Genomic DNA, 21,095 nt, shown 5'->3' with positions numbered 1-21,095 from the left:
GATCCTCTCCACTTGACCGTCATCGCATGTTTAATTCATAATGGTTCCCCAGTTAAGGCTAAACTTTCAGTAGTGACACAAAATTCTCCAATGAAGAAGAAGAAGAAGAAAGATATAAATAAGCAATTAAGACATCTCAGCTGACCCTGACAAGACAGGAGAATTCACCAGAGATAAACAAGACATATTCTATCACAACTCGTTCCTGCCAAGAAAAAAAGTGCAGCACCAATAAATCCATGAGAGAGTATTTGTAAAAACGGCTCCATCAAGTCCCATGTTGGTTGTAAAACCAATTCCTATAATTATAAAACCCATGTAAGATATAGAGAAATAGATTATTCTCTAATTAAAATTGCATTGATCGAGAGAAATTAAAGTTGCATAGATTATTTGCATTGTTCCAACTATTACCAACCAAGGAGAAAATACAGAATGAGCGTGGGGTAATAATTCCATATTGATCCGAATCAATCCATATGCTCTTATTTCTAATAAGATTCTAGCTAGAAGTATACATGTACATCGCAAGAATAATAGCTATATCTAACCATACCCTAGATTCTGAAATAATTCTAGAATTTCATAATTTCATGCGACATACCTAGCCAAATGTAACATTGTACATAGTATCCACAGCAAGAAAAAAGGCTTTCCTGGCGAGTTTTGCTAATAACCCTGCAAAAGCTATTAGCAAGAAGCACCTCTCTTTTTTTGACGGACTTCTCAAATATGTCGAAGCTATATCTTAAAATATGATTTTAGTGACAACATACGAAAACCATTGGCAAGAACAATTTTAATGGAATTCAATAAAAGATGTTCCAACTTATATTCAAACCCTTGAGCTTTTGTATCAAATAAAAACTCTTGATCATCGAGATAATATGATATATAATTTTATACTCTATTAAATATATTATGCCATTAAATAATTTGAGAAAGGTGCATCCCTTCCAGTTTCCATGCTTTGATACGTATTCTTTAAATATATTATGTCATTAAATAAAAAATTGTTGATACGTACTCTCATCTTCATCTCTCACGCTTGATCTCCAACACTGATTGTTACCGATTTCCACCACCATCCACCTCTTCCTTGCTATCGAGCTTTGTTGAAGAAACCTCATGTGCTCATTCTCCACCTTTATCAGCATTGGCTGCCATCGTGGTTTCTTTATTGCCCAGCAAATGGGGAAAAACTATGGTGGAAGGGGTGCGAGAAGCATAGTTTTTAAAGTCAAATCGGAGATTGATGCTATCAATTGGATCTAGGATCCACCCGGTCGTTCGTCCAACCATTGGATTAATTAGTTTTGATATAGTGACTTTATCGTAACATTACATGTGGCATTAAACAGGATTGATGAATGAGAACCTAAAAAGCTGATCTCGAGACAATGCTATAAAAATAACATTTGCAATTATGTTATTCCAACCACTCCCGAGGAAATATACCTGTTACGTCATTTGACCATTTTAAAAAGCCATTTTAAGATGAGTACCCCAATGTAGACTAACTCGAAGCACATTCAGCTTGTGGCGAGCAAAACCGTTTGGAGTCTATGCAGAAAAGATCACCTTTATGTGTTTGAAGTTGCCTTGCTTGATTGATAGAAATAAGCGAATATATATATATATATATATATATATATATATATATATATATATATATATATATATATATATATATATATATAAAGACTACGTGTATGCAATTCACTTATTATTACTTTTATTGTTAGGCATGAATGTATTGCATTGTTCTTTATTTTTGAGCCCATAACTTCTTTCTCAGTTCATTATATAAATTACAGTTTATCTTAATTTCATTACGATCCATCTTCTCGCTTTGTTTATGCATGCTTAATATAATGCCAACACAAGGACGGCTTATTCAATATTCACCAACGACGTCGTCGATACGCAAAAGCTCGGATCATCTATGTCTTTCGAGCCAACTCACGTAGGCAACTTCGGTATCATTTATCATATCCACAAATCATATGATGCGTGTGCTGTATCAATGGAGGTCTGTTGACAGTGGATCAAGGATGGTGATCGAGCCGCTATATCATGATAAATTTAGTTTTTTTTTTTTTTTTTTTTTTGATTTTGTATGCGTGCAAGGCGAATGTATTATTTCTGCAAATGTTGAAGGCATACTCAACAATGATCGAAGATATCAGCATAGTAGTATAACAGCATCATCATCATCATCGATCATCATCACCATCCATCCGTGGTGGATGGATGGATGGATGGATGCAGTCGCACATACAGCAGCAGATGTACGTCTTTCAATTGAAACTGATGACCAATTAATGGAGGTGGTGGGAGCACCCTCCATCGCCTTGCAGTTGGCATTCGAACGAAGCGTTCCGGAGAAGACAAGAGAACGGAATTTAGAGTGCAGACTTCAGGCGGCCTCCGACGAGGAGTCCTGCTCTGGGGTGGTCCTGTAGTAGATGGCGTACAGGATCAGCTCTGCCAGCCCGAACACCGCACCCATCTCATTCGGTATCTGCCACGTGGAAGAAAGTTAGTATGGAAAAATTGCACGCAAGGGGGAATAAATCGTTTTGCGTTCTGCTGAGCTTGCGTACGGCGATGAAGATATCGTGGCGGAGGATGGCGTAGGTGGTCCAGCAGACGCCGTTGAGGAAGCCGACCAGGGAGAGGGTGAAGGGCATGTACTCGACGCTCCGGGTCTCGATCACCAGTTTCTGTGCACCCACACAAGACGTGCATGCTTTCAAATTAATGGCGAAAACACCGCGCATCGCCATCATCGACGAGATCATCATCAGAAGTAGTAGCGCATGGTTGTTAATTAGGACTCCTCTCTCGGGCTTACCATGATGCAGAGGGGGGAGGCGTACATGCAGGTGCCGAAGACGACGCAGAGGACGCCGACGATGAGGGAGCGGCGCTCGTGGGTGTGCGCCGTCGTGAGGACCACCGCCATCACCGCCACGATGAAGGCCAGCTCCGCCAGCAAGATCTTGACGACCTTGAGGCGGAGTTGCCTGGGGGAGTAGAGGAAGAAGATGGCGAGGTAGAGGGTCTCGAAGACGACGCCGGCGGCGTTGATGGTGACGACGGGGAGGGCGTTGGGGTGGACCAAGGGGAGGCCGTAGAAGACCCACAACACGCAGTTGAGGAAAGTCGCCAGGTACGGGATCGGGGAGAACTGCTCCACCGCCCTCCTCTGGTATATCGTTATGATCGTTGGCCTGAACCACCGCCATTAATTCCCCATTTCCAGATAAATTCCGGATCAAATCAAATCAAACCCTCGTCGTCATTTTTTTTTGGAAGGATTTCGCTAATTTTCTTTAAAACAATGCGAGAGGAACCGTAGGAAAAAAAATAAATTAAATAGAGAGGAAAACAAATCCGCGCGCACATGCGGAGAGAGAAAGGGATCTTAGTATCTTACAAGGGGGAGAGAAACAAGCCAAAGGAGATGATATTGCCTGAGAAATTAAGATAGAACAACAAAAAAAAAAGAAAAGAAAAATATAATTAGAATCAAGAACTAGAAGAAGAATTAAGCTTTCTGAAATTTGAAATTTTGCCGCATTTGAGGAAAAAAAATGAAAGATTGTGCTCCGAAATTGTAGAAACACACCGATTGGGTGGCGGGAACACAAAAGAAGAGGGAGAGAGAGATTTCAGATTGAGAAATCAGAAATCTGGTAGATATATATATATATTTAACCTTCTAAGTCGAAATAATCACCAAGAAACGGCCCAAAAAAAAAAAGAAGAGAGAGAGATCAGTGAGGGAGAAGGAAGTAAAGGAGTGCAGATCTAGGGTTAGAGCTTGATCGTTAGTCAAGGTACCGAAGATGCCAATGATGTTACAAATCTGGTCTACGTCCATCTTCGACGTCGCTCTCAATCGAAATCCAAAACCCTAAAAATTAAAAAGAAAGAAGGGAGAAGAAAAAAGAGAAACTCATTAGAATGGGATAGCTCGCGATGGGCAATTGGGGAGCGAAATTTTTACCCAAAAAGAAGATGAAATGATCCAAGGATGGGGAATTTCCGCTCTCTCCCCTCCTCCCCTCGCACTCTCTCTCTCTCTCTCGACTCGGCTGATCTGCATGCATGGAAGCAGAGGCGAACGGGGCTTTTATAGAGGAGGGTCCCGCAACGGCCCAGAGGCGGTTAAAGTCGTCCAGCAGAATGCCACCTGATATGGGTTTATTTACGGATCGAATGCCACCGTCTCCGTGCACAAAGGAAGGGTGTCTTTATCCGCACACGCCATTGATTAGTTTGTGGATGTCCGTTTTGGGCCTTAGGTTGGACTCAACAGTGTTGGTTGTATGAACTTGCTTCACTGAGTCAGCTAGTGTCCTGACGTGTCGTCATCTCGTTGGTTAAAAATTTTCATGGCTTGTGGATCTTTCTGAAGTGGAACATAGAAATAATTGCTTCTCCTCCCTTTGGGATTTGGATCAGCTGCTGCGCTGCTATACTTCCAAACACCCCCCACCCAAAAGTTCTAATATCAACAGCAATCCCAAAGATAATCTCTGATTTTCAAGACACTTAAATATAATTGAACAAATATAGATATTTTCATATATTGAAACAAGCAAGATTATTCTTATATTATATAAAATTATATTCTAATTAATTGCATCTTTTATATTTTGCAGATGGAGCGCCAAAAGGGAGGATGCTGTGGAAGATCCTTTGCCCTCTTTTCTTTAAGACATCATTGGACTTGTAACTAATTTATTCATTTTTGAGTACACAAATAAAAATTATAAAAAAAAGTTATTTTTGTCCATTTTTTAAGTATAATACAAGGTGTGCACTAGTAGTAAACAAGAAAGATATAAGAAGAATAAGTATATGCTCAAAAAGCTTCCACCACGAGACATTCTTTTTAAGTTCAATGCTCATCGTAAGAATGTCCAATCATAACCTAGATTTTGAAATAATTTTAGAATTTCATAATTTCATGAGAAATACCTTGCTAAATGCAATATTGTACATAATATCCACCGCAAGAAAAAGAGTCTTTCGTGCCAAATTTTGCTAATAGCCCTGCATGAGCTATTAGCAAGAAGTATTTTTTTGATAGATCTCTTGAATAGATCGAAGCTGTATGTTAAAATATAATTTTAGTACCGACAAACTAGAACCATTGGAAATAAAAATTTTACTAAAATTTAATCTAAAAACTCTTGATCGTCGAGATAATATTGATAACTTTTATAATTTTTTAAATATATTATTTCTATAATAATTTGAGAGAGGTTGCTTCTTTTTACTTCTCCGCTCCTTTAACCCCTATACCCTTCCACTATGCTCCTCCTACTCTCCTTCCGATGACCTCTACCACCATCTAGCATCATTACAGTTGTTATGGTTGTTGTCTCGCTCGTCCTTCTCCTATCTCTTTCTCTCCCTCCATGAGTCTGTTACTTTGGTACGCACTGATCCCCTCTCCATCTCTCACGCTTGCTCTCCAACCCTCATTGATACCCATCCAATTTCCACCATCATCTACCTCTTCCTTGCTATCGAACATCGTTGAAGAAACCCTTAGTGCTCATTCTCCACCTCTATCAACAATGGCTGATCTGAAGATGAGTGATATTGTAAAGTATTAGAAAAATCAATGATAATGTGTTTTTTGTTTGTTGTTTCTACAAAGAAATATAGATGCATACATGTATAGATACATGAAGTGCCAAAAATGTGCAACCTATGCTTGATTTATGATACTGATTCTTACCGGGCTATGCATGGTCTATTGAAATTATTCACTTGGTTGACTCCGGCTAAATTTGGTTTTAGCCCTAATTTGTATAATACGGGCAAAAACTATCCATATCTCAAGATTTACGCTAACCACAAACAATTTGTACAAAAAGATCCTGGATGATATGTGTTGCTGGAATTTAGACTCGGGGGCGACCAACGGCTGAGAAGGAGGAGCTCCGGCGTGAGATGGCGGGTGGCGGTCCGTCGGCCGATGGCGTTCTCCGGAGGACCTGCAAAAAGCCGGTGGCCGAGATTTCCTGCGCCAGCCCTCCGATGCTTAAGTCAGAGGGGGTAAATGTGTAGAGGGAGAGAAAATGTATCCCAGAGTTTCAGAGTCCCTCCTCTAAAATGGAGGGGTTTTTCTTTTATAGAGGGATACGGATGTACCTGTGATGTGAGGGGGCGAACGGGTTACCGTCATGATTGAGCATGATCGTATGAATTAATGCACGATCGTATGAATTAATGCATTGCCGTGGAAGATCCGGCCGAAGCCAGTGAGTCATCGTGGCTGATCGGACGTAGCTGGGTGGGTCAACTGTTTGCCGTGGAGGGCTTGAGATCCGTAGATAGCGTGCGCATTGATTGTGGAATGTGCTGGAGATCAACGGAGATCATGCGCATTGATTGTGGAGTGAGCCGGAGATCTGCAGAGGTCATGCGCGTTAATTGTTGAGTGAGCCGGAGATCTGCGGAGGCCATGCGCCTTAATTATTGCAGGGCATGGTCCCCGGTCGAGCTGCAGAAGGATGTGACCGTAACGGGTGGATAGTGAGGTCGAGCGCCTCCAGGTTGGGCGCCTCCAGTCACGTGCTGGCAATGCGCTCACGTGTTTCGGGGCGATTCATTTTTTTTCCAATTTTCTCCCAACACTACCCCCTACTTTCCTCGTCCGAGCTCGCCGACCTGAAAGCGCCGACCTGGAGGCGTCCGACCTGGAGGCGCCCGACCTGAAGGCGTCCGACCTGGAGGCGTCCGACCTGGAGGCGCTCGACCTCACTATCCACACATTTGTCCCCTCTGACTTAAGCATTGGAGGGCCGGCGCCGAAAACTCCGGCCACCGGCTTTTTGCAGGTCCCCCGGAGGACGCTGCCCGCCGACGGACTGCCACCCACCATCTCACGCCGGAGCTTCTCCTTCTCAGTCGTTGGTCGCCCCCGGGTCTAAATTCCAGCAACAATATATAAAAAGGTTTAAAGAGTAATATCCAAAATAGATACATAATCACTATTTTGACATATTTTTTTAATAGTATCCATTTTCAAGTATTTTAATATTTTAATTATAATCTGCTCTAACTAATTAACCAATGGTTGGACTAATGAACAGGCGACCAAGACCCTTGACGGACTCAGTCTCCAGAATTACCTATAAAACCTGTACTTCTCATACCACTTCCACCATAGTTTCTCTCCATCCTCTAGGTAGTGAAGGATCAGGTGGAACTTAGAAAGACACAAGTGTACGATAAGTTTGCTTGAGGGTTCTATATATGCAAGGGCTTAACAAATATTTTTCTGGTCATCATAATGTTTTTAAGAGGTATGTTGTAAATAGGAGAGTATTTTTATCGCTGTCTTTTTTTTATTATTATTATTCTTCAACTCCAAGCAATATCTAAGGGAAGAGTTTGCTTTTTTGGTTCACCAAAAAAAAAAAAAAAAAAAAAAAAAAAAACCTATACCTCAATTAACATGGATGGATCTAGATTTCCCATTACAAAACAGATGCTTAGAGTCACTGTCTGCCTTTCTTTCGTCTTTTAGGTCCCAATTTTCTTTTCTAAGCACGCTTGGGTCCTTGTAGCTTCTTTTCCTCCGCCGCTCTTCGATTTGCAGCACAGACTTCCCCCTAAACTCGAGCAGTTGGACCTCTCTCTGCTCTGGCTGAAGTCACATAATGGAAAAGTATGTGATGAGACGATGATGTATGATGTATTAATTAAGGTGGCATACCAAGTTTCCGTCTGCAGATAAGAATTGGCTGTAATTCCTGCAGCACATTGGAGAGTTCTCCATCATTTCTCTGTGGCATATGTGTGAGGATCCGTGCGGGCGTGTGTTTAATCCCACATCGGTTATTCGCTGGGTAGATCTTGGGTATTTATACAGGATCAAGGAACCCAAATAGTAACTTCCAGCTAACCATTTTGGGTGAAGTCTTGGGTTGTTACAATATGATCAGGGACTAAAATGCAGTACTGCATCCTGCATCTTGCTTTTATTCTTAGCATCAAATGAAAGAAAAAAATAACGACAGTAATTTCCTTCCGTGGAAGATTTTGATTTATTTGTTGTTTTAAAGTGCAATTATTATGTATGTAACTCATCCTATCTGAGTTTAAGAGGCCTCTCTGTGGCCAATTCTAGTCCAATTCGCTGTTTTTCTCAAAAAGATCATGAAGGGAGTTGGGAAGAGGAGATAGTTTGAGACTCGAAGTAACCAAAAAAAATGCCGTACCAGAACTATGAACGTTGAAGAAGATCGAAATCAGTAGCTTCCATGGCTATATTTACAGTTAGATTCGGTTCATAATGGTCCATCATGAAATAATTAGAATAAGAATGTATAGGATAGGAATAGAAATATACCATATGGTATTATCAGAATAACACACACGCAATAGTACAAGACCGACGGGTTACAACCAAGCGCTCTCAATTGCCGTCTAATAAAAATATATTTGGCAGTAGGGGCATATATTTTATTATTAGAGACCACAACAGCAGACTTGTGGTGGCCGGAGATTGACGGATCTTTGACAATTTTGTCATTAGAGCTGAGCTTAGAGCTGCATGAGAGAGCATCTCATATGCGACGCATGTTCTAGGTGCGGCTTGCATTCACTTTGAAAGAGACTCGACTACAATGATCGATTGGCTTCGAAATCGGCATAGAGATGCGGGTTGATATAGAGATACAGTTTGGCAGTTGCTGCTCTACGATATTTTGAAACTAGTGAGAGGATGGCCATTCATGTCTACCGGAAATGAACAATGCGACCAACTGAGTAGTCTTCTTTACGGCTCATCATGCTGGAGGTTTTCTTTGGAAGAACCAAGCATATGTTCCTTCTTCTCTCTGTCAGCTTTTTTTTTTTTTTATTTTGTTGGCTGCACTCATACACGTTGTGTGTGAGATGCCGTTGTACCAAAAAATAAAAAAATAAAAAAAATATTTGAAAACAATCACAAGTACACCATCCCACTTCATTCGTCGGCCACATTTGCCTTGAAATGGCAATAATCCAAGAGCATATCCAAGTGCAAACAGGGAAAATTCAAACATTAGGAGTGAAGTCATAAGCACCAGAAGGTCTGAAGAAAAGGACTAGGAAACTTAACTGCATGCACATAAAAGAATCAAAAAATAGCGCAAGTTTGCTATCATCGGCAGCAAAATATCAAAAACTTATTTTTGACTCGAAGATCCCCCATGATTCTCTCCAGGAACGTAAGGATTCTGCAGAATCTCCGAGTCCGGGTCCCCCCGACTCACCCCGGACCAAGAAGGAAGTTCCGGACTCATAAGTCCTTGCCCAGAATCTCCTAGTTCTGGACCGACCATCTCAGCCTCCATTTCCATCTCCTTATTTCCTAATTGCGACCTAAAAATATAGATTAGATTAGGTTAGACTAGATTTGGGGTATGAGTTGGATCCCCGACCCAATCCGGGATTTTCTACGGAAAGCTTACTTATTTTTATTTTACGAGAAAGAAGAGACAGAAAGCTTACCAAGGGAAATAATAATAATAATAAAAAAATCACTCCTTGAGATGAGTTGGATCACCGATCTAATTCAAGATTTTCTGATGAGCCGGAAATCTTACCAAAAAAAAAACTCACGCTTTGAGATAGAGTTGGATCACCAATCCAACCCAATTAGGAAAGCTTTCCAAAAAAAATACCATACCTTTCCTATTTTTACTTTTCTACAGTTTTATATATTCACGACGTCCGAGGCTGGACATTGCACGAGAAGAGAAATAAGGAGAGGAGAAGAAGTACGTAGAGATCAAGAAAAGAGTTCCATGGAGAAGGAAGGAGTACTTGGTCCAGGCTCGCCCCTGCATACAGGAGAGTTCATGCATCCTTTCGAGCAATACCTTGCAGAGAATCCGCCTTTCTTGGTTGTTTTCGTCATCCAAACTAGTATCAAATCACTTTCAATTAAAATTGTGTATTCTGAATTTTTCATGGTATAACACTGATTTTTTTTTCTCTCTCATATACAGATGCCAACGGATCAACATCGTATGGCGACTGAGAGATCATACTCTGAGATGCCAAGTTATAAAGGAGAAAGAAAGACCACAGAAAATATAGACCACGCTGAAGAAAAGCTATTAAGAAGGTAAACATATATTAAGTGTTTTATTGATATTTATATTTTATAGCTCGGTAAGGCTTCTGTTGATTATTATTAAGCTTACATTAATTTAAAAAACAAGTTCCTTAAGTATGTTATGCTTTTCCTTTTACAGCTTAAAATAGTATCAGTATATTAATTTAATCATAAGGCTTTTTTTTTATATAAGGAGGGAGGCAAAGTCATCCCGCCTTTATTAGAAAAAAAAAAGGTTTACATAAACTATTTATAAAAAAATTACAAGAAAAAAATATAAAAAAATAATAGAAATTTTTTATAAAAGATAGCGGTATGTAAATAGATCTGTTAAACTATTCGAAGTGGATCAATCTCCTAAGTAATTTAAAAGATTTCTATATCTTCAGTATGCAATTATATAAGCTCCGAGTCAACTTTCTTCTAAAAGGTATATCAATGTCTCTCAACGTAATCATAACGCTTCTAAGTCTATTATATCACATTAAAGAAGTGAGCAGGACTTTCATTCTAATTTGATGCATTCTCTGTCAAGTAGGAAGTTAGCTAATAGGGAATCAGCACGACAATCAAGGCAGAGAGAGCAAGAATTTATTGGTGAGCTTCACGACAAGGTAAGGCTGGCCACTTTTTGTCAACTCATTGATCTTAAACATTCTACCGCTTGTATAAGAAAAGTTATCAAACTCAGGTAACCTATATATATAGTTTATCTTTATTTGATAAAAGCTCTGGGCATAGTATTTCTCATTTTGCCAAGATCGTTGATTTAGAGACTCTTATTGCCTATCTAAATGCTGTTATTGAATACTTTTGATTAGATAAAAGAGGTATACGTCAAGTATGAAGAACTACAAGTGAAGTATGCAGAATTAGCTCAAAAGTATAAACAAGTTCTTGCAGAGAATATGGCATATAAAGCTCAGGTAATTAATGCAACAAACGTACTTTTTTTCATCGGTAAAAATGTTACTTGCATTACTTGCCAAATTCATACATAATGAGTTTATATAACTTTTTGATTAATTTCTGCTAGCTATATCCGATTAATAATTTTATGAACTTGATGCAATTTGCTATTATCAAGGAGTGCGATATTACCTTATAAAATAAAAACTCCCTCTTCTAGGAATATTCGTAATAATTAATTAATTCAGTATTTTATTTTTTATTATATATTAATAAATCAACAAGTATAATTAAAATATTATATGGATAGAAGATTGGCCCAACGCCACAAAATGAATTCGTTATTAATTTTGTAAATTTTCCAAATGCTACGCTTGTAAATGAAGTTTCCAGCATATGAAGATATTTTGATTTAACACATCAAGTGCCACTTTATTGTCTGAGAAGAATAATTTTATGATACTTTATAATCTAAGACAAATCTTTAATATGAATATTGTTCCTGGCCTAAATTGCAATTTCTTAACAAAAATTAAAAACATATCCAATTTTTATGCAATTTACTTTCCACCCCTTCTGGTGCCCGTATTTTTAAGCTCATGCTTTTGTATTTTTGTATATTGTGTTATGAAAATTTCTAAGTTGGATAAGTTTGATGGAACATAATAAGTGGCCTTAAATAAGAATGCTCGGCTAATGAGAATCTAAAAAGCTAATCCTAAATAGTTGAGACAATGCTATATTATAATATATGTAATAATATTATTCCCGTCTCTCCATAAGAAATTAATTTGTTATATCATTACACTATTTTGAAAAGCTATTTTAAGATGGCTTCGTCTTTTTATGGCCGAGCATCAAACGTATACATTTTTAATTTCGTTTGGTTCTTTCAGCATTCATACTTATATAATGACGACTATGCATTGCAAAAACAACCAACTGGACTTTTTAAAATTAAAAAGCAGTGTGCATGCAAATAATAACTATTTGGTAATGCCAGTAATTATACAGATTTGTTATCTTAATTTGGCACTGAGTGTTTTGTATTTTTATCATTTTAAGAAGAAAAATAAACATGGAAAGAAGACGAGTACTCCAATGCAGGCTAACTCGGAACACATTCAGAAATCCACTTGTGGCGAGCAAAGCTATCCGGAGTCTATTCAACAAGATCATCTTGATGCGTTTGAATTTGGAACTGTTGGGGGGAATACGGTTTTCCCCCAGCAATATAGTAACCCCGCCCCTAAGAAGCCGCATAACCACCGACCTTGGACAATCGAAGTCGGCGTCCGACCTCGGAACGTCCGACCCCAGAACCTCCGACCTGGAGAATTCCCGACACCCGAGGTCTATTCTTGTCGACCACCTACTACGGCCATACCCCTCCGAGGTCCGGCCAGGGGCCATATCCTGCCACTGCCCCAGCATTTATTGCGCATGACCTCTGCAAATCCCCGGTTCACTCAACAATTAATGCGGATCTCCGGCCTACTCAACAATTAATGCGGATCTCCAGCCTACTCAACAATTAATGCGAATCTCCGGCTTACTCAACAATTAATGCGCACCTCCGGCTTACTCAACAATTAATGCGCATGGCTCCTGTTATCTACGGACTCACAGCTCTCCACGGCAAATCAGCTCAGCAGAGTCCAGTCAACTGTGATAAGTCCCTGATCTCGGCCTTACCTCCGACATCAATGCAATGATTCACCCGATCGCGTGCCAGCTCGGGTCGTACGACGACCTCATCTCCGACATCAATGCAATGATTCATCCGATCGTGCGCCAGTCCAAACAACATACCGAGCCGTACGACGGTCTCGCCCCATCACATCACAGATAAACCGACCCCCTATAAAAGGGAGCCCTTGCTTCTCAAAGGGGGGTTGGACACAGAAAACTCAAAAAATACTGTTCTCCTCTTTCTCCTTCAAACACAGCTTGCCCCCCCTCTGACTTAAGCATCGGAGGGCTGGCGCAGGAAAACCCGGCCACCGGCTTTTCTGCAGGCACCCCGACGGAGGACGCCGCCCGCCGACGGACCGCCGCTCCCCTGTGTCAACCTGCCGCTCCCCCTCCTCGACCGACGACCGCCCCCGGGTCCAATTTCCAGCAACAGGAACCATGCTTGATTGGTAGAGATAAGCCAATATAAAGAAAGATTACGTGTATATAATGCACTTATTATTAGTTTTATTGTTAGGCATGGAAGTATTGCATTGTTCTTTAATTTAGAGCCTATAACTTCTTTTTCAGTTCATTATATAAACTACAATTTATTTTAATTCCATTACGATCTATATTTCCTTCTTGCCTTTGTATACGTATAATGATTAATGTAATGCCAACATAAGGCCGGCTCGTTCAATATGCACCTACATCGATACATTGAAGCTTGAACCGTCTACATTTTTTGAGCCAACTCATGCATGCAAGATCCATATCATTTACCATATCCATGAATGGCTTCTACTTACGATCAAAAGCCTTGCCACGACTCACGAGTGAGAAGCTAGTGGCGAATCTAGGTACAGATGGAGATCCGTGGAGCCATTTATGGAAGAAAGTCTAGGTACATGTGCGGATGGAAATCTATATGAGCTGACAGCACTCAAAATTGTATTTAGGGAAATAAATCTTTTTTTTGTCCTTTGCATTATATTGAGCTAGCTTATTATGTGATGAAGATATCGAAGTGGAGGTGGGCGTAGGTGGTCCTTCCAACCCTCTTGATTTAATTCACCAAAGGAATCCAATAATGAAAAGAGATGGATGGAAATCTAATATTGCGTGTTATTCTAAATTAGAAAACCCATCCCTAATAAGCCTTCCGCTTTAGTTTATAACTAGTACGTGCTGAGATTTAGTAACCAAGCAAAGCAGGAGTTAGTAATGTCTTACCATAAAACAAAGTCTTTATTTGGAACGAAACATTGCAGCATTTTCCTTTTACCTAGTCTACCGTTATCTCCAAGGCTGATAGCATCCAATATTAATGATTGTAATTGCATTTTCCATGAACAAAAGGTATACTTGCACTACAATTTCCAATATTCCAGCATGTGGAGATGCATCATTCAATATTTAAACTCAAAATTTTTAGGTGCTAAATAGAGCGGTATAACCATTAGGACGAGTCCTAATTCTTGTCGAGCAAGCGCTACTAAGATTGTGTCTTGTTGTTGACAAGAAATGTATTAGTCACTCTTGCATAAACAACGAAAGCTTTATTTTTGGTACATGAAGGCAGTTCTTAAAATTATTTGTTCTATAGTAATGCCAAGTAGAACTGATTATAGGCTAGGTCTCGAAGTCTAAACTCTATTAATTTTTAGTCGAGCTTCGACCCGGGAGTATTCAAAATTTGATAATTTTGATGCCCAACCCTAGCCTACGATCAGCTCCGATGCCAACAACATTGCCAATTGATGCTTCAAATATAATAATTCTTGTTGGTGGAAAAATGGACCACCCCACAAATGCAATTATAGCACCCAAATCCGTCAGCAAGATCGAGCTCATCCAAGTGATCGGGCTCTTCCGCTCTCGAGCTCATCCAAGTGCTCGGGCTCTTCCGCTCTCGAGCTCATCCAAGCGATCGGGCTCTTCCGCTCTCGAGCTCATCTAAGCGATCGGGCTCTTCCGCCCTCGAGCTCATCTAAGTGCTCGGGCTCTTTCGCCCTCGAGCTCATCAAAGTGCTCGGGCTCTTCCGCTCTCGAGCTCAACCCAGTGCTCGGGCTCTTCCGCTCTCGAGCTCAAGTGCTCGAGCTCATAGGCCGAACCGAGCACAGCATGCCGAGACCAGAAGGCCGAGCACAGAAGGCCGAGCACAGCAGGCCGAGCACAGAAGGCCGAGCACAGAAGGCTGTCGAGCACAGCAGGCCGAGCACAGAAGGCCGAGCACAGCAGGCCGAGACCAAAAGGCCGAGCTCAGGAGGCCGAGCACAGCAGGACGAGACCAGAAGGCTGAGCTGACCTCATAAGGCCGACCTCGTCGTCTATATGCTGCGGCCATGCCCTGCAGCAGCCTTACCGCACCATGTTTTACTTGCCGGCCACGCCACGACATATTAATCAAGAACCATACTCTGCTACGACTGTCAACGCCTCATCATTCCCAAGAATGTACTGCACTGCGCGCCTCAAGCAAGCTCTGGCTGCACGCCATCTCCTCCCATGATGGGAACGAGCCATCCACGGCAACTCATTACTTCCACGCCCACGTCCAATCGTGACGGTAACCCATTAATTCGCCCAGTCACATCACAGGTAACCCTGCCACTCTTCCTATAAAAGGGGACCTTCTCCCTCTAAAAGAGGAGGCTTCTTCCTCCCAAGGAGATTTTTCGGACTTCACATACAGTCCCTCTCTCTTCTCCAAAATTAAGCCCCCCTCTGACTTAGGCATCGGAGGGCCGGCGCCGGAAAAGCCCGGCCACCGGCTTCTTGCAGGCCCCCCACGGAGGACGCCGCCCGCCGACGGATCGCCGCCCGCCAGTGTTCGCCGGAGCTCCTCCTCCTCCTCAGTTCGCGGCCGCCCCCGGGTCCAATTTCCAGCAACAGTTGGCACTAGAGGAAGGGCCCGAGTTGCGGTCATGAAACTAAGGAGCAGAGGAGTCTTTAACGCCTCTCAGCATCATGCTCCAAGTCCCAAATGCTCAGTCCAGAATTCACCACCAAGATCTCCGGTAGATCAAGTTCCACAAGTCCAACTCGAGCACTTCGATGCGCTAGTGCAACAAGTCCAAGCGCTAGCCATTGCAGCCCAAAGCCTGCAACAAGTGGAGGCCCCTCCTGTGCCGCCTCCACGGGATCATGTTAAGCAGAGGAAGAAACTTTCTCCCGACTCCCGAGCTATCTCGAATCAGGCATGGCTCCCGCTGCAACGACGTATGTGGGGGCAACCAGTGAGAAGTAGTAGTCTAAGTCTCACGTCAACGAGTTGGGGGGAAAGAGAAATAAAAGCTGAGGTCTGGAGAAGGAGAGTTATGGAGCTTTAAAATGAGATTGTAAGCCTCTGTGACAAAGGGTACAGCCCCATTAAATTCCATTGTCTTTCCAAGTCTTCTGTCTTCCGGCAGCAAGCAAGAAACCAGCATGTACTCCCTCCTCACGGGCGTAAGTCCTTAGGATAGCGCCCGCGACGTTGCTCCCCTTCAGAGCGTCGCCATCACAGAAGCCCCCGCCGAGCTCATACAGGCCGAGCTCATGCAGACCGAGCTCAGAAGACCGAGCTCATGCAGGCTGCTAAGCTCAGAAGGCCGCCGAGCTCATCCAGGCCGAGCTCATGCAGGCTGCCGAGGTCAGAATGCCAAGCTCAGCAGGCCGTCGAGCTCAGAAGCCTGAGCGCAGAACACCCCAGAAAATCGAGCCAAAGAAGGCCGGTGCTGAGCCAAGTCCCGAGGGACTTTGGAGCTCAGGAGCCATCAAAATATCTCCAAAAGGTACAGGACGCCACTTTGGCTTCAAATAATTTCAATATTTTATCTATTTTCAGGTCGGAGAATCCAAAAAACGACCTACGGGTATCTCTATCTCCAACGTCGCCCCGCTTCGAATAAGGGCGCACGATCGCCAACGAATGAAGTCCATCTCCCGTATATCTCCAAGATCGGATTCCCGACCAAGCTCGGATCCCCCAGTTAAAGGATTAACGTCATGCTACATCAACAATCGAGCTCGGCTCGATCTCCATCGGCTAATCGAGCTCGGCTCGATCTCCATCGGCTAATCGAGCTCGGCTCGATCTCCATCGGCTAATCGAGCTCGGCTCGATCTCCATCGGCTAATCGAGCTCGGCTCGATCTCCATCGGCTAATCGAGCTCTGCTCGATCTCCATCGACTATCGGAGCTCGGCTCGATCTCCATCGACTATCGAGCTCGGCTCGATCTCCATCGACTATTCGAGCTCGGCTCGATCTCCATCGACTATTCGAGCTCGGCTCGATCTCCATCGACTATCGAGCTCGGCTCGATCTCCATCGACTATTCGAGCTCGGCTCGATCTCCATCGACTAATCGAGCTCGGCTCGATCTCCGTCGACTATCGAGCTCGGCTTGATCGCCAACAGACAAGGCCAAAGAAGGCCGCTGAGGCAGCCTGGAGCACTTAACTCCAACTGCATGAGAGGTACACCCTACTTGGCATGTACATCTCTATACATATTTGGCTATATTACAGGATGATCGACGACTGGACTACTTCCTTTGTCCGAGCCAAAAAGCAGCTCGAACTCGGAAGTCGGGGGGTAGTGTTGGTGGAAAAATGGACCACCCCACAAATGCAATTATAGCACCCAAATCCGTCAGCAAGATCGAGCTCATCCAAGTGATCGGGCTCTTCCGCTCTCGAGCTCATCCAAGTAATCGGGCTCTTCCGCTCTCGAGCTCATCTAAGCGATCGGGCTCTTCCGCTCTCGAGCTCATCTAAGCGATCGGGCTCTTCCGCCCTCGAGCTCATCTAAGCGCTCGGGCTCTTCCGCCCTCGAGCTCATCAAAGTGCTCGGGCTCTTCCGCTCTCGAGCTCAACCCAGTGCTCGGGCTCTTCCGCTCTCGAGCTCAAGTGCTCGAGCTCATAGGCCGAGCCGAGCACAGCATGCCGAGACCAGAAGGCCGAGCACAGAAGGCCGAGCACAGAAGGCTGTCGAGCACAGCAGGCCGAGCACAGCAGGCCGAGCACAGAAGGCCGAGCACAGCAGGCCGAGACCAGAAGGCCGAGCTCAGGAGGCCGAGCACAGCAGGACGAGACCAGAAGGCTGAGCTGACCTCATAAGGCCGACCTCGTCGTCTATATGCTGCGGCCATGCCCTGCAGCAGCCTTACCGCACCATGTTTTACTTGCCGGCCACGCCACGACATATTAATCAGGAACCATACTCTGCTATGACTGTCAACGCCTCATCATTCCCAAGAATGTACTGCACTGCGCGCCTCAAGCAAGCTCTGGCTGCACGCCATCTCCTCCCATGATGGGAACGAGCCATCCACGGCAACTCATTACTTCCACGCCCACGTCCAATCGTGACGGTAACCCATTAATTCGCCCAGTCACATCACAGGTAACCCTGCCACTCTCCCTATAAAAGGGGACCTTCTCCCTCTAAAAGAGGAGGCTTCTTCCTCCCAAGGGAATTTTTCGGACTTCACATACAGTCCCTCTCTCTTCTCCAAAATTAAGCCCCCCTCTGACTTAGGCATCGGAGGGCCGGCGCCGGAAAAGCCCGGCCACCGGCTTCTTGCAGGCCCCCCATGGAGGACGCCGCCCGCCGACGGATCGCCGCCCGCCAGTGTTCGCCGGAGCTCCTCCTCCTCCTCAGTTCGCGGCCGCCCTCGGGTCCAATTTCCAGCAACAATTCTATTTGACACACTCGGCCTGCATCAATTTTATACCCAATGGTGAAGACAGATTTCTTTTCACAACAAAGCCATCCTTCTTCCTTTGGTGCGGGCACTGAATAATGAAAAGACAACAATTTCACTCCTCCACCTGTTTGGAAAGGGGAAAAAAAGGGATAAACAAAACAAAAATATATCTCTATTGCATGTGTAATGCTACTCCTATATGTCAGATAGCAAATGTGGATAATTATTCATCACCTTTTCTTGCGATAAACCATCCCATTTGTTATCATGATATTGCTCTTCTAGATTCGTACAAAGATATCCGATTAATTTCGTAATCCTCAAGTGCATAGTTTAAGAAATTCCTTTAATCATCTTTCTCTTTTTTTTTCTCCCTCTCTATAAAATCTCCAAGAATTCTCAATAAAATTTTCATGCCATGGAGAACTGGTATCTACTTGGATCCGAAAGGAAGAAAAGTCTTAGAGGAGAATATTTTGGTCCAAGTGAATCACACCAACACTCTTTATAAAAGAGACTGCATTGACAATCTATGCTAGGTTTAAGAAATTAAGCCGACATGAACAGGTGTGGTCCCCGTGTTGCACATATATGAACATCCATGTATACTAGGCTTAACATTAATCGTAGGTTTCATACCAACAAATATGATCACTCGTGTTCGACCGGTCCAAGCATCATTTTTTATAAATCAAACAATCACATGAACAACTCCAATCCGGCCCACATCTCATTCAAATCAGCTTTCTTCAGACATTCGGATCCTAATAAAATTAATACACATGAAGGACGTAGCTAGCCCCTTTTGCATTCGTAATTACTTTATGCGTAAATGAGATTTATGGATTACGATTTTTTTAGCCAAGCCGGGTCTAGAAGATTTACAACTTAATAGTCCCTGATGTGCTCTAGATCGATGAGACATGAAATGCTCCACAAACTTTTATCCTGGTGCAATCAGCAATACCTTGTTTCAAAACAGTCAACTTTTTGGAATGATTTGATGATTAAAAGGTGGCCAATCCTTCCTTTGTGTTTGAAAACCCTAGTCAGGATATGTTTGAATGGTATGTTATAGTTTATTACAGCATGTGGCAATAGAATGCACCGCCAATTTTGTCCCTTTCAAACAAGTCCAAGAAAACGCGTATACCAACGGGACCCACACGCTGCCAATCCCGTCCATCTATGTAAAAAGAGCCATGGCACAAGTTCTTGGAGGAATTCTATTCTCCCACCATTGGAATACAAAAGCTCATACACTAACTTCTACTGCTCTTTCTATATATCCAGTTTTATAATATATATCTATTTTTCTGACTCCTATGAATGTATATGCTCTCGTTTAATTTAAATCATTCGATTTACCAAAAAAAATTTATATATCTTTAGAACAGTCTTATCAGATTTTTTTTTTTTTAATACTGCTAGGAATAAAGTGGATAATAAAGTGCATCATAAACTACGTACCTCTTGCATGATACACAAAAAATCTGATTTGAGGTATACCCCTTAAGGTATGCCTGGCAGTACTCCTAATGAAACAAAGATAAGTGCATTAAATGAAAGCAATGCATTTTTCAAGCCAAGGCAGCCATGTTCATGAATAGGAGTAGGTTTTAGATTTCAACCAAATTACTTCAGTTCTAAGGTACTTAGATCCAATCAGTTCGGTTGGTGGGGCAGGTCAGGTGTTCTTCCTCTTCAAAAATTGGATTTCTTTTTTAGAGGGTTATATCATTGACTAATATTTATATTGTCTGTTCTAACAATATTATCCATGTTTTGATGTACTTGGATTCATTCCAAGTCCACCCGACTTGATTGGAGCAGTGCTGGGTTCATAAGTGATCAATGGCTGCTCTCATCCTGGCCTATAAAGCTATTAAGATTTCTTTCTTTCTTTTTTACACAAATATTTTTTGGTGAGTTTATAACTACTATGTAGCAAAAGTCCTCGCAATCCGCATGCAGATTGCAATGACCTAAATGCTCAGAGATCTTAGACCTATGTGAAGGTTTAGATTACATAATTGCTTTGAAACCTGACGGCTAGAAACTAGTCTAACTTTCCAACCGGAAACCCAATTAGCAACGTCAGTGATTAATGAGCTGGATTTGGGTCGAATAAATTAAACTTTATGATCAGCTTGTTACAATTGCAATGCTTTTCATGTATGATGGCTAAGGCCCTTCACCTACCATGTCCATGGTACCATTTAAAACAATTGTTACTTGGATAGATGTTAGAGGTTTTCTTATGTATTATTATGGTAAAAGTGAATCGAACTAGAGGATGTGATTGGAGAAGTTATATCCTACGGGCGTGCCCTAAATAACTTCAATCATAACAGTTCGTTTCTATAGACCCTATACTCATCTCAGTGCACCACTACACGAGTAAGAGATTATGATCGGAGAAACCATATTCTACACGGCATGCCCTAAATAGCTTGTTCTAGAGGCTTTCCAATGCACGCTTGAGTTGTTTCATATTATTGGATGCCAATTTAACGTTAGAGATATTTATTAGCAAATTAAATAGATGTAACTATTTCTTTAAAAGCTACAACCTGGCTAAATTTGTAGTTTATAATTTTCCTTTAGCATTTAATAAATAGATGCATGGATTCATATTTATAATAGTAATTTAAAAATTTTATTTATAAATTATA

The 21,095-nt window shown here is 42.3% G+C and overlaps 1 protein-coding gene across 1 annotated transcript; it reads right to left on the bottom strand.

Annotated features, from left to right (window-relative positions):
* Positions 1-2,215: 2,215 nt before the first annotated feature.
* Positions 2,216-5,554, bottom strand: LOC103705875 (bidirectional sugar transporter SWEET5-like). Its single transcript, XM_039134494.1, has 5 exons — positions 5,449-5,554; positions 3,443-3,479; positions 2,858-3,236; positions 2,607-2,726; positions 2,216-2,524 (listed from the first exon to the last, which is right to left on the bottom strand). The coding sequence occupies exons 1-5, from the start codon at positions 5,552-5,554 to the stop codon at positions 2,420-2,422; spliced, it is 747 nt and encodes a 248-aa protein (XP_038990422.1). The 3' UTR covers positions 2,216-2,419.
* Positions 5,555-21,095: the final 15,541 nt, after the last annotated feature.

This window comes from Phoenix dactylifera, chromosome 15, assembly GCF_009389715.1.
Source record: "Phoenix dactylifera cultivar Barhee BC4 chromosome 15, palm_55x_up_171113_PBpolish2nd_filt_p, whole genome shotgun sequence".
Classification (NCBI taxonomy): Eukaryota; Viridiplantae; Streptophyta; class Magnoliopsida; order Arecales; family Arecaceae; genus Phoenix; species Phoenix dactylifera.
This window is presented reverse-complemented; position numbering and strand designations above follow the sequence as displayed.

What these genes read in the sequence shown, in the direction of transcription:
- LOC103705875 (XM_039134494.1), bottom strand. Translation starts at nt 5,554, where the DNA reads ATGTTCGATAGCAAGGAAGAGGTAGATGATGGTGGAAATTGGATGGGT. An exon ending in GGCTTGTTTCTCTCCCCCTT is followed by an intron (nt 3,237 to 3,442) that starts GTAAGATACTAA and finishes GCGGTGGTTCAG; the next exon opens with GCCAACGATCATAACGATAT. An exon ending in CCTCCCCCCTCTGCATCATG is followed by an intron (nt 2,727 to 2,857) that starts GTAAGCCCGAGA and finishes GTGGGTGCACAG; the next exon opens with AAACTGGTGATCGAGACCCG.